This window comes from Mesocricetus auratus, unplaced genomic scaffold (assembly GCF_017639785.1).
Source record: "Mesocricetus auratus isolate SY011 unplaced genomic scaffold, BCM_Maur_2.0 Super-Scaffold_100014, whole genome shotgun sequence".
NCBI lineage: Eukaryota > Metazoa > Chordata > Mammalia > Rodentia > Cricetidae > Mesocricetus > Mesocricetus auratus.
In genome coordinates, this window is record NW_024429197.1 from 54,475,205 (window position 1) to 54,490,009 (window position 14,805).

The window sequence follows — 14,805 nt, forward strand, 5'->3', positions numbered from 1 at the left end:
CATTAAGATATATCTATATATCACTACAATAATGAAAAGAGATAGACAAAAAGTTGATATACAAATTAAAATGGAATGCTGAAATGAAGTCATATAATCAAGGAGAAAAACTAAAGAGAACACCGAGAAACAAAAACAGAAAAAACAAACATTTCTCAAATGATAGAAAAAATGCACGCCTATCAGCAATTATTAATTATAAATGACCTAATTACTTAGTTAAATACCAGAGACTGCAAAAATGTATAAAGGAAAACTAAGCCATTCACTTCTAGAAGAAACTCACAGTAAATATAAAATATAGGTAGGTAAAAAGAAAAGGACTGAAAAAAGGCATGCTATGAACTGAAATGATAAAAGTATAGTGTACTGGACAGAATTTTGAAGGCCTATATTTAGGGGTCTCAAGTCAGTAGACAACAGAAATCACTCCTATCTGTAGCCTCGGAACATAACTGCCTCTGTCTGACATCCAGCTGCTAAATATTTGAGGAAATATAAAATCACTATGGTTTGGAAAAGGTCAGTTCCCATATACCCACCCACACCTTACTAGAAGAGCTTTTGTTAAGGTAACCATGACCTCCCAAGTCAAGTCTAAAGGGTGCTTTCAGCCTCTGTTCTACTGTACTTCCAAAGCACCTGACACTACTGACTACAGAGTCTTCTAGCGATATTTTGTCCCAAGGGTGTATTTTTGGTTTTTCTTTCACAACCTCCTTTATAACCTATACAGGAATTATAAGTTAAATTTTCTGAGCTTTATCCTCAGGAATTTTTAGACAGAATTTTAAGAATGTGTTAATGGAAAAAAAGAGGAAGACGTGCCTAATAAAGAACAGAGAGCTCTTTTTGGAATATAACGATGTTGTTGTAGACAGAAAAGTAAACACTCAAGGTACAGTACAAAACAGAACAAAATGATGCCACTGAAAGTGTCAGGCTAGCAAATAATGCTCCTGGGGTGATGCAATCAACTTGCTATCTGGATAGAGGTTATTAATTAGTTGCACACACACACACACATACACACACACATACATACACACTACCCATCTACTCACTAAAATACATGGCAAAGTCTAAAGCATTTGAACATTTCTCAGTTGACTTCCCAATGTCTGTGTGAGGACGTAATATCATCATCCTCATTGGCAGTTGGAAACCTGAGATCCAAGCCACATTGTTAGCAATGGACATAACTAGAATCTATGTACCAGATGCGGCTGAGGCAACCTGTCCTTCTAACATGGATGTGACTCAAAATCCTAAAGCATATTACTAAACAAAGGACAACAAGGAAGCAGTTTAAGAATTGCATTTATAGTCGGGCAGTGGTGGTGCACGCCTTTAATCTCAGCACTCGGGAGGCAGAGGCAGGCGGATCTCTGTGAGTTCGAGGCCAGGCTGGACCGACAGCCTCCAAAACAATACAGAGAAACCCTGTCTCGTAAAACCAAAAAAAAAAAAAAAAAAAAAAAAGAAAGAAAGAAAGAAAGAAAAGAAAAAAGAATTGCATTTATAAAACGAACCATTTAACTAGCAAAAATAGCTACCTATAAAAATAGCCACCTATTAAAAATAAGACCCTGTGTAATAAAAACATTGCATTTTCAAAAGTAACAGAAATGCTCTTACTATGTGGGTTATAATTGATTTATAACTATAATTTTCTGTTATAAACAATCACGCTAATTGTTGTAATGTATATTTAGTGGCATTTCAAATGATACACAGTCAAAGCTCATGCTTTTAAGCCATCAAACACTATTGCCTCTCATCTACATCAGACGAAGTCTAGGCTCGCTCTTCTCCCTCCCTCAAAGTTCTTCAGAGGTCCAAATTAGAAAGAGCACATACAAATGCCTTGACAAAAAAGAAATCACCATGAAGATTTGTCACTATTGTAGAAATAGTGATGGTCAACAAACACATAAACAAAGAACACACACACAAAGCCACCAAACTTCCCGGGATGACATCACATCACCAGGACAAGTCCTCACAGAGCATGCTCCTTGAGAACCATGTGAGAATGAGCACATCCCACATGTGAGGGGATGACGGGGTGTGTTCAGACCAGAAAGGCAGTTTGGGTATAGCAGTAAGTAAAATCTCATCAAAAAAGAAATGCATAAAAAATAGAAGACTTCTGTTCATCAAGTTTTGCCTTTCACTCTTAGGCATATACCCAAAAGATGTCCATTCATACAACAAGGATGTCTGTTCCACTATGCTCATAGCAGCATTATTTGTAATAGCCAGAACCTGGAAGCAACCTAGATGCCCCTCAACTGAAGAGTGGATAGAGAAAATGTGGTACATTTAAACAATGAAATACTATTCAACAAACAAAAAAAACAATGGAATCTTGAAATTTTCAGGCAAATGGATGGCACTAGAAGAAACCATAGTGAGGTTACCCAGTCACAAAAAGAGAAACATGGTATATACTCACTCATTTATGGATTTTAGATATGAATTAGGAGAGTGCCAGCATACAATCCCACGCCAGAGAGTCTAGGAAACAGAACCTTCATCCAGTGACTGATGACAGCAGAGGCAGATACCCACAGACAAACACTGAACTGAACTCCTGGAATCCAGTGTCAGAAGAGAACTGATGGGCAAAGGAGTTAAGACTGGGCTGGTTTAACCCACAGAAAAGCTGACCTGAACAAGGGGGGAGCTCTTGGACTCCAGACTGATGGCTGTGTGGAAAGCATGGGACTGACCCAGACCACCTGAATGTGGGTGTCAGTAAGGAGGCCTAGGTAATCTATGAGGCCTTGGGTAGTATTTATCCCTGGCGTACAAATAGACTTTGAGTGCCCATGCCACAATATGGGATGCTCTCTCAGCCAGGACTCTTGGAGGAGGGCCTAGTCCCTGCCCTGGATGAAATGATAGTTACTGGAGATCCACCATGGAGGGCCTCACCCTCCCTGGGGATTGGAGTGGAGATTGCGTGGAGGACTGGGGGACCTGGTGAGGGGGGGTGGGAGAGGAGGGGAGGGAAAGGGAGCTGGGATTAATGTGTGAAACAAGATTGTCTCTAACCTGAATAAAAAATAAGTATTACTTTAAAAAAACAAGAGAAAAATACAAGCAATTAGTTTTATGTGACTAATAGTAGCAAGCAGTAAGAATTGGTACAATCCAATGCAGTTAACACAATCTAAACAGTACAATACAATCCTAAAAAATGAGATCAGAGAATAAACAGGAAGAAGGGTAAATATGTAAGTTCAAAGGTTTAAATATGCAATGCTCTTTAATCTTAATCTCTCTTAGTAGAGGTCAAAGGATCATTACACTCTCATTAAAAATCTAATAAAGGAATATAAAATTACACTGGCACCCTAGGTCCCAAGTAACTGGCTTTTGATATTTATTAGATAAATTCCTAGTATTTGTCTTCATAAATATTAGGTATCAACAGTGGTCAGACTGCTCTTGGCCCAGGGTGTCTTTGTGGCAATGACGAAAACCTCAAAAATGCTTGTATTTGTAGAACTTATCTGGGGTTCGACTGAGGCCGGGAACAAAGGGACAACAAGCACATACATAAAATAACCCCATGGGTCAGTGGACGGCAGGGGCTGTGGCAAAAACAGTGACACAAGAAAGGTAGAAATGTGGGACACAGAGGCAGAGGAGAGTGGGACAAGGAGGGAGGGGTTGGTTGGTGGCTGCGGTTCCAAACACCACAGTCCCAAAGTGTCACTGAACTGCTGGCCCTGGAGCCAAAGCCGGAAGGAAAAGGCAGAGCTAAACCACAATTCTTACCCACCTAAGGTCAGCCACGCTAACTCCTGTGCTACTAAGCGTCATCAATTAAAAAATTGTAGTTTTGACTTAGAAGCCACCCCCTGTGCATTATAACCAAATCAAAAAAGGACAACATGCACTCCAATTACTAACAACCCTCTGAACGTTTGTTACAATTCACTACATCACAAATATATTCATTTTATAAAATTCCCCAAATGCATATCCCAAATGTAGATTTTTTTTATTTTTAGTTTTAAATTAGCCCAAATTTCATCATGGCTAAAATTTTAAGACATAAAATGAGTGCTGAAACAGAATTTTAATCATATAGATGAATCACATCACGCATCTTTAGCTAGGCATGTATTATGAATAAGTCTAGTTTTCTACAGAGAATAATCACATGTTCTAATTACCATTTTGGTTATACACATAATTAATAATATTCTGTCTTAATGGGACACCCTGAATCTTCAGACAGTTATAAGCTTTAACTATGCATACTGCCAAACCCAACTGTCAGCTCACTGCCTAACAAAGGAGTCCTGATGTAGTGTTTGAGCATGATAACAATATGCACATCTCTGTACATGATACAGTGCAAAAATTCATTGCTTTTTTCTCTCTAACATTCCTCCATACTAATTTTATGTTATTTGATTAATCACTTATACTAAATTACACACACTCTCACACAGCTATAGCCAAATGATTTTATGAGCAATAAAAACATAAATAAACATGAAGGAGGACGAAACCATTATGATCAGAACTTACTGATAGTAAACTTTCATTCTCTCTTAGACAAGCTGTGTGGAGCTCAGATTTCAAAGTTGCAATGTGATTTCGGTGTGATGTCATTTCCTTCTCTAACGTGGAGATTCTAGCACTTGCAAGCTGGTAGACATCCATGAAACTTTTAATCATGGCCTTGAGAAATAAAAACAAGGTCACTTACAATTCAAATACAGTTGTCCACAAAGCAGAATTTCTGTCATTTGAAAGCAAAATCATTAAAGTTAAAAAATAAAAAACTTTAATAGTTTCTAGAAAATAAAGATAACCTCACACTTTGTATTGAAAATAGTCACTAGGAAAGCTTTGGGGTGGGACAGGAAGAAAACTCAGTGGGGAAAGTGCTTGCTGGGCAAGCACAAACAGCGGAGTTCAGTCCATGTAAAAGGTTAGGCATAGCAATGCACATTTATAACCTCAGTTTGGGAGGACACAGGAGGATTCATGGGGACCACTGGCCACCAGCCTACTTAGTACTCTGTCTCAAAAAACAAGGTGAATGGCCCCTAAGAAACAAGATGGGCTGTCACGTGTGCACATATATTCCCACGTGTGCATACACACCTGCACTCAGAATTGTATACATGTGCAGAAAGATAAAAGTTTGGGGGGAAAATAATTGAGTCTTTATTCCAGAGGATTATTTAAATGAGATGTACTTTGATCTATTGTGCTTAAAATTTAGAACACAGATTTTAAATATGGCACACTTACTTTCTGCACTAAAACTACATTCAGGTTGTAATTTGACCTAAATTTTCATCTTATAAGAGACAACACATGAGTATATGAAATAGCATATTAATATTTCATTATGAGATGAGTTAGTAAAACTTCCAGTCTACCTAACAAATGTTTTGAAACAAAAGAGCTCAAATAATCCTGTGACTAACTGCTGATTCCTATACTGAGAGAAAAGTGTCACTATGCCCACCATATAACACAGAGGTGTCCTCAGATACAATCTGAATAATAATAATAATAATAATAATAATACAAGCAGGTGCTGGCTAATGTACCATCTTCCTGAAATAGTACAGACTGGGGGTTTGCTGAGCTCTGCAAATGGCTAAACCATATTCTATAGACTTTTCCTTAAAAGAAACCTTCAGTGAATTTTCACCCAAAGGATCCTATTATACCCTCTTCAACTTATCTTCCAAAGTACTTCAAGTACATCAACATTAATTCAAACATTTCAAAGACATGTGCAAAAACAGTACTTTTGAAGGAAATGTTCCTACTACAGACGTCATGCAACAAGAGCTAGAGTCTAAGAATGTGCAAATTACATTCAGCCTGATGGTTGGAAATGAAAAAGCCTTGAGACACCAGCTATTTATTTTACCAATTCTGAATGCATGTGGAAAATAATTTAGTGAACAAGTAAGAAATAGTGATCCGTGTCTGAGAAGCAGAAGTAGGCTAGTTACTAGAAAATTCAGGGGTTTCCCCTAATAAATTCCTAGTTTCCCTCAAACATCCTTCACAGACAGCAGCTCTTTCAAGAGACATCTACAAAGCCCAAAAACAGTAGTTAGCTTCTGTCCTCACTCCCTATGGGCTGCTCACAAACAGCTTTGATTGTCGCATTCATTGGAAATATTATGTTACGTTTTTCTTCTTAACCCAGCAAGCAGTTCGTGAATCCAGGCTCTATGTCTACATATCTGAATCCCCGAGAGAGTAGTCCACAGTGAGTATTTGAATAAATGAGTGAAGAACACCTTTTGAAGAATGAATTAATAAAAATTAGAAGAAATGAAAAGCCCGAAATCTACCTATTGGTATAAATTACCTTATAGAAAAGAATAAAGATACTTGGAAAGTACCATCTTAATGTCTGATCTATTGGATAAATTATTAATCACATTTTCCTCAAGATGGATGGGAAAGAGCATAGCTATAGGTATAAAAGAGAGCACCTACATGTAAATTCTCTGCCCAACAGTAAATTATGATACAACTGAGGTGTGGGTAGATATCCCATGTCCTAGCCTACCCCACCTTAAGTCATTTTAAAGTAAGTTTATATCTAATACTAACAAGATATTTTCTGAGGTGTCAAAAGTATGTAAAACTCAGACACAAATGAGGCTAGAAATATACTTCAGTGGTAGTATGCATGAGGTTTGCATTTATCCCCGAGGTGGAAAAACATCCATCTGTTTCTTCCTATGTCCAGTTTCTCTTCATTGTTCTAAATTCATTTCTCTTCTCCAGTGAGATACTAAACCTCCCCGGTTCTTGCTCTGTTACATACATGATAGCACTGTAGCACTGTGTTCTCAGGAAATACCACACAATCTCCAGGGCCTTCATCTCCTCCCTCGCTACATAAAATAGGAATAAACGTTACTTTATTGTCAACTTCCAAAACTGTTGTGAGACTCAGACATCTAAAATACATGGTGTTTATTAGTTATTCACTACAGTCACGAACTGTAATATAAGCTTCAATACATCTCTTTATAGTAATCACATAGTGCAGATACTGCCTTTAATTTTTCAGGACAAAGCAGAAGGATGTTATCAAGCTGGCAATGTGGCAATGAGATTGAAACGAAGGCATATGTGAAGTAAAGCTTCTCTCCTAACCCACTAATTGTATCTCTTATAAGAAAGGCTTCTAAAGTGATAAACTCCTGAACCTCACTGTAGTATTAAAGTTCTATTTTAACTTCGGCAGTGAAATCCTAATGACATAACCTTTGATAGGTGATTCCCGTATGTGGGCATACACACATATGAAGTACATATGAATATATATTCTTTATATATAAGGATCTAAAATGTATAAATGACAGCAAACATTCTTAACTGCTTATAGAATGAAAACGGAGATTATTCTTCAATCAGCAAAATGTTCTTAGATTAACATTTCAATGTTAAGTCACAAAAGACACAGCCTTTAATATTTTGATACAGTTCAATATTTTAAGAGCAATCCTGATTCCTAAATTTGTAGAAAGTATTTCCTGAATTCTTGGATGCCAAAGGAAAGAATAATAAGAGATCCTTCAAAGCTCCTTTTGAAAACATGGGCCATTTAAGGACTTAGAAAACAGCTCTCCCAGCCTGTATAAGATACTGGGTTCGACTCAATACCTCACATGAACCAAACCATGAAGTACAGGACACCAGTGAAAAGCCAGTTCCTTGACAAGGAGAAAGGTACCCCATGGGTATAAGTTATAAAAATATCGATCTGAACTAACTAGGGGTGGGAGGAACCAGGACCAATCATCTCATGACCCCTGATGAGTCCTCTGCTGCTAATGCTCTCACTGCACACCCTATTCAGGTGTCGAGTAGGAAAAGACAGAGCAGCATGAAACCATGTGCAGCAGAATCTAAGTGCCCTATGTCATCTTCCACCCCAGGGACTTAGCATATACCTACATGCAATGAAGTCTGTACCTCAGAGGGGTTCACATAGTTACTTAAGAAATGGGACCCCCCCTCTGGACCAAAAAAGATTTTAAAAATTTAGAGATAAAATGTAGTATTAACAGTTGACATTAGCAAGATGAGAGAAACAAGACATATAATGCCCGTCTCTATCACTTTTCAAATGCTGTGATAAAGCATCATGACCAGAAGCAACACCCTTCACAACAACCACAAATAATATAAAGTAGCTTGGTCTAACTCTAACCAAGCAAATGAAAGAGCTGTATGACAAGAACTTTGATTCTTTGAAGAAAGAAATTGGAGAAGATATCAGAAGATGGAAAGATCTCCCATGCTCATGGATTGGAAGGATGATAGTAAAAAAAATGGCCATTTTACCAAAAACAATCTACAGATTCAACACAATCCCCATCAAAATCTCAACACAATTCTTTACAGACCTTGAAAGAACAACACTCAACTTCATATGGAAAAACAAAAGCCCCAAGATAGCTAAAAACAATCCTGTACAATAAAAGAATCTCCAGAGGTATCACCAGTCCTTATTTCAAGCTCTATTATAGAGCTATAGTAATAAAAACTGCATGGTGTTGCCATAAAAACAGACAGGTGGATCAATGAAAGCAAATTGAAGACCCAAACATAAATCCACACACCCATGGACACCTGAACTTCGACAAAGAAGCCAAAATTATACAATGGAAAAAAGAAAACATCTTTAACAATGGTGCTGGTTTAACTGGATATCAACATATAGAAGAATGAAAATAGATCCACACTACAGTGAGGGAGGGTTACAGGAATCAGGGGGGTTATGGACACACTAAGAAAACTGTCAGAATCAACTAACCTAAGCTCATCGGGGCTCACAGAGACTGAACAACAAGAGAGTCTGTATGGGACTGATTTAAACCCTCTGCATGAGTGTGATAGTCTTATAGCTTGGTCTTCTTGTGGAACTCCTAACAGTGAGGATAGGGGCTTTCTCTGATTCTTTTGCTGACTTTTGGAACCCTATTCCTCATACTGGTTAGACTTGTCCAGCCTTAATACAAGGGATGTACCTAGTCTTACTGTACTTGACATGCCATGTGTGGTTAATATCCAGGGGAGGCCTTCCCATTTCTGAATAAAAATGGAGGAGTGGATTGGGGGATGGAGGGGAAGTGGGGGAGGGACTAGGAAGAGAGGAGGAAACTACAGTCAGGGTGTAAATAATAATATTAATTCTCATCATCATTTTAAAAAGAAATTAAAGATGATACTAGAAGAGGGAAGTACTTCCCATGCTCGTGGTTTGTATGATAAATATTGTAAAAATGATCATCCTACGAAAAGCAATCTACGTATTCAATGCAATTCCCATAAAAATTCCAATACAATTCTTCACAGTAATTGAGAAAATAATCTTAAATTTCCAAAACAATCCTGTAAAATAAGACACCAGGATTATTACCATGTCTTATTTTAAGTTATACAACAGAGCTATAGCAATAAAAGATTTCACAATACTGGCATGAAAACAGACAAACTGATCAATGGAATATAATTGAGGACCTGGATAAGATCCCATACTTATCATAATCATTAACCATTAGAGACATGCAAAGCAGACTTGAAATAAGGAGTCTCTGTATCTACATATATTTAGAAACTGACATCTATGAGTATAGCTAGAAAGAAATCTGGCTATGACCTAAAGGCTGACGAGGAAACACAGCAACAACTCTCATATGCTGCTGGTGAGAATGACAAGCAGCACACTCATTCTAGAAAAACAGTCATATACCTACATATGGCCCAGCAACCACATTCCCGGGCACTTACCACAGAGAAAAACATGGGACCACACAACCAGTGCACAAGTGTTCATAGCAGGTTTATATGTGGTAGTCAGAAACTAGAGACAACAAAGTCTCCTTCGGTGGAGGAATGGTGAACAAGACAATCTACTGATGATGGATTTTAAGAGCTTTAAGTTGATTTAAAACAAGCCAGTATCAAAAGGTCATATCCCTAACACATACATAGTCATCAGGAAATGCAGTTGAGAGATATACATATAAACTATACCACATATGTCAGTTTTCTCCATTTGATGACTGTCCTAAAGCTTCATAAGATACAGCACTAAGGAAATGGATAGAGGGGACACAGGAACCTTTATTACTACCTTGGCAACTTCCTATGAATCCATAATTATTTCAAAACTAAAAAGCAAACTACAATACTCTAATATTTATAAAGAGAATTGTTCTTGTGGTTTTTAACTCTGTCATATATTTTTTCTGTTTGGGGTAGTAGACTAAGTGCATAGGAAGCATAGGTTCAGTGTGAAGCTTCGGAAAAAAAGTTTTCTGAGTTATATAGACTTTGGGTCTGGTTAATTTCACTTTGTGTTGTGTATTTTCAAATTTATAATAAAGTTTTCACTTTATTTAAATAACTTAAGATTTTTTTGTAATGCCATTTATTCTACGAAAGGCATTCAACAAACATTTACAACAACTAATGAATCGCTTCTCCATGTAAACAAGTCCTGGAACTAGTTTCATTTCAGCTGTGTTTTCGTTAGTTTACACACACACACACACATACACACGCACGCATGTTGTGTGTGAAAGTGAATCATGAATCCAAGTTCAGTTTCCTATTTTGGCATTTGAAATGACCCCAGACTTGACTTCACTCATCACTCAAGATTTTTACAGGCACCCTCTTTGAAGGATGTAAATATAGTAGCTTTTCAGGTATGAGAAGGGCCTCGTGGGAAACCATGTTCAGCAGAGTTGCAGAATATTTTCGGAGCAGACTTTTTTAGAACGATGTTTTCTTTTTATCTTGTTTAGACTCTAAACTTTTTTTTGCTTCCACTCAACCATGGCATATACAACTTAAATGTGCCAAAAATAAAACCAGCTCTTTTTCAAATATGTTATTTTCAATCAGAATTGAGTCAAGGTCAATTTTAAGGCTAAGTGAACATGCTAGATTGATGGTGATTACTGCTCTTATTGTGTTGGAGGTTAACATAATGGAGTATTAAGGGGATGATGACATATAGAAAAGAAATCACATGTTAGATTCCTATATGAGTACAGAAGAGTGACTGAAGAATAATTGAAGACTGGGAGAAAGTTCCTACTGGGAACCTTGCATATGGACACAAAACCATGAAAAGCATCAATAATCTTGGAAAAATTCAGAGTAATGTGTTTCTCAGAAGATACTGCCAGATCAATAGCAGCTACAGCTGCAACACAACAGTCATAATAAATTACTTTGCTTTGGGAACTTCAAACTTTAGGTATCTACAAAATGCTTATTGTATAGACAAGGTATAGGTTGCCAATGCGCTTGTTAGTGTGTTGCAAGTAGAACATGATCAATTGAGAATGGTGCAGCTAGTGGATAACACAGAATTGTAATGTGTAATGAAGAAACCTAACTTTATTACTTTATCTCTCAAAATTATCACCATTTTTAAGCACCTGCCATATTTTGACAGCACTAGGTATTTTACAATGGAGATTGTTAAAGTTGTTTGAGATTCCATCGACCTGTGGATAAGGCACACTGTAAAAGTATGTAAAATAAGTTCTATTCCATTGTAATGGTGTGATCTAGAATTCAGGTAGTTAAACCGTGTTCAAATGTCAAAATCATTACACACTGTGGTGATATATGGAGATGTCACACAAACTTTTGACACCTAAGTCTGCTTCTTGGAGATGATATACATTGTTCTTCAACTCTTACTAAGTAGCATACACCTGTGTGAGTGGTTTACATTGCTCTCACAAGGACATTCCCTGATTACACTAAATAAAGCACACACAAACCCGAACATAGCCTGTTTTCTGTGACAGCATGTATAATATCTATCTGTATACAATCTTTGCATACTCATTATGTTCTGAGCGCTAAAAATAGAGTGCTTTAAGTCAGCCAAAGTCTTGCTAACCTGGACACCCTTGTGAGCAAAGAGATTATCAGTCTGTAGGAAAGTAAATCGGGATGAGAACAACACAACGTAGAAGAAGAAGGAAGATTGTTTCACTCAGTAATGAGATAAGGCTTTGTGAGCTAATCGTGAAGCAAGACATTAATGGAAGGATGGAGGCTCATGAAGATTGGGATGAAGGTAGATATACATAATAAAGAGACCAGCAAGCATAGACACTACTCCTTTAGATAAGAGGGAAGACCAAGAAGAACTGAGAAGTAAATGAAACTTATAGTGATCACAAAGTTCCTGAAACTTACAAGGCGTGCAAGGCCCCTCCTCAAAGTTATTTAAGCAGTGAAGGTTCCTGTGGATGCAGGACTCTCCAAGCAATCAGCTTTTGTGATTCGCCACTCATGCTGGGGTAGGATTTTCACTGATTCAGCTACCTTTAAGCCATCTATGGTCTGAAAGAAACCCCTTACCTAGACTCCTATAAATTTCAAAATCCTTTTCTTCTAGCTATTTAGAAATAAATTTAACACATGACCATTTTGGTGTAAGGTCATATTGGTTCTAAGGTATTTCTGATCCCCAACTAAAGCAACACATTTACTTTCTATACACTATGAAAGAAAAACACAGCAAGGTTGCTGTGACATCCCAGGTAAGCTCATGATGCACAGGATGGAAGAGTTTAAGTTATCAACAAGAACGCTGTATTTCAATGGAGGTTGAAGTAGTAACGTGTGTCACTGTGTAGAGTCTGTTTTGTAGCCAAAGTTCTCTTCCTATGATGCCTCACCCAAAGTCCTTACAACCAATGTACTCCCATCGTTCAAGGATTCTAGGAATGTGAGAATACACCACACAGTAAATGACATCACCATCAGGAGAGAAGGTGGCATTCTCAATAAACTTGGAAACCTGGCTAGCATTAGTTTTGAAGTAAAAACTGAAAATGACTAATCCAAGGATCTTTATTATCACATTTTATGTAGTATAATTTTTCAGATATTTTGCCTATATAGTTTTGAGAGTGTCTGACATTTATAATTTTTGATTTGGACTTGATATACATAATCATTTTATAGGAGTGTGTTTCAGTGGAGTATATGCAAATCTATATATTAAGCAAAGGATTATAATAAATCATTTCATAATTCATGATTAAATATCTGGCATGACATTTCTCTAGTTTTAAATGTGCTATATATCAACAAGTATGGTCTTACCACCAAGTTCTGGACTATAACCAATAATACTGTCAAAAGCTTATAATGTTTGGGAGTTCTATGGGGCCCCATTAGCCAACAACTCAAAAAGAGGTAGCCCATTCCTGGTATTGAGGATTTTTTAATAGCATATGACATCTAGTTGGAATATTGCCCCCTCCCCTTTAAAGGATAAGTCCACTGAAACTAAACACACACACACACACACACACACACACAGAGAGAGAGAGAGAGAGAGAGAGAGAGAGAGAGAGAGAGAGAGAGAGAGAGAGAACTTCTGTAGTAGTCTGAACAAGAAGGCTTGCTCAAAAGACCTTTAGTGTTGCTTATCCTTTATGAGTCACAGAACATAGATGAATCTAGCTTGTACTGAATTGGAAATTTCAATCCTATTGACAAGCTTTTAATTGTCCTAAGAAGGTGCTATGAACATTGCCAGAGGAGAAAAGCAATCATTAGTCTCATCCAGCTATGAATTCTGCCTGGCAAGATATAGCCACTAGTGTAATAGTGGCATGAATGTTATGGGTGTGACCACTCACTTTTTTATTATAATTGTTTGCATTTTTAGCTTTTATAAATGCATTTATTTATTTAAACGCAAAATATTAAAATGTTATATTACATACTAAATTTTTTCCTTTTTATTTATCTTTTTACACATGTTACTCTCAGTTCCCTCTCCCTCCCCTCCTCACCCAGGCCCCCAAACCTCCAACACCCCCCCCCCACTCCATCTCCCCTCCACGGAGGGTAAGGGCTTCCATGAGGGATTTTCAGAGTCTGTTATATCATCCCGGGCAGGGCATAGGTCCTCCCCCCATGTGTCTAGGCTGAGAGAGCATCCCTCCATGTGGAATGGGCTCTCAGAGTCTATTTGTATGCCAGGAATAAATACTGCTCTACTCTCCAAGGTCCCATAGATTTCTGAGGTCTCTTCTCTGACACCCAGGTTTGGGTGGTAGGGGTGTCTGGATCAGTCCCATGCTGGCCTCTCAGTCATCAGTCTGGGGTCCTTGCATTCCCCCTTGTCTAGGTCAGCTGCCTCTGTGGGTTTTCCCAGCCTGATCTTGATTCCTTTACTTATCACTCCTCTTTGAAATGGATTCAAGGAGTTCAATTCGATTTTCAGCTGTGGGTGTCTACCTCTGCTTCTGTCAGCCACTGGATGAGGGTTCTGGGATGGCATGTAAGGTAGTCATCAATCTCATTATCATGGGTAGGCATTTAAGGTAGCCTTACCGTCAGTTGGTGTCATTCTTGTAGATCTGTAAAGATCTCACTAGTGGCAGATCTCTCCTCCAACTTATAATGGCTCCCTCTATCTCTCATCCTTCTCTCCTCTATTCTTACCCTGGCTAAACCTTCCTGCCCCCCATGTCCTCCTCTCCCCTCCTCTTTTCCCCTCCTCTTTTCCCCTCTCTTTCTCCCATTCCCTTCTGCCCTCCCACCTCCCAATCCAATTAGGAGATCTCATCCCATATCCCATAACCCTTCTCCAGGTTACCATGCATATCTCTCTTAGGGTCCTTCCTGCTTCCCAGACTCTCTGGCAGTGGGATTGTAGGCTGACAATGCCCTGCTCCATGTCTAAAATCCATATATGTGTGAGTACATACCATGTTTCTCTCTTTGTGAATG

The 14,805-nt window shown here is 38.1% G+C and overlaps 1 protein-coding gene across 3 annotated transcripts in view; it reads right to left on the bottom strand.

Annotated features, from left to right (window-relative positions):
• Ccdc171 (coiled-coil domain containing 171) overlaps nucleotides 1-14,805 on the bottom strand; it is a 305,368-nt gene that overhangs the window by 57,818 nt on the left and 232,745 nt on the right. For 2 of the 3 annotated variants that reach the window (XM_040757219.1, XM_040757217.1), the window contains one exon: nucleotides 4,552-4,704. The exons of the other annotated variant lie outside the window; for it this stretch is intronic. In XM_040757219.1, the coding sequence (XP_040613153.1) occupies nucleotides 4,552-4,704 (153 nt within the window). The remainder of the gene's footprint in view (nucleotides 1-4,551; nucleotides 4,705-14,805) is intronic. 3 annotated transcript variants of the gene reach the window in all.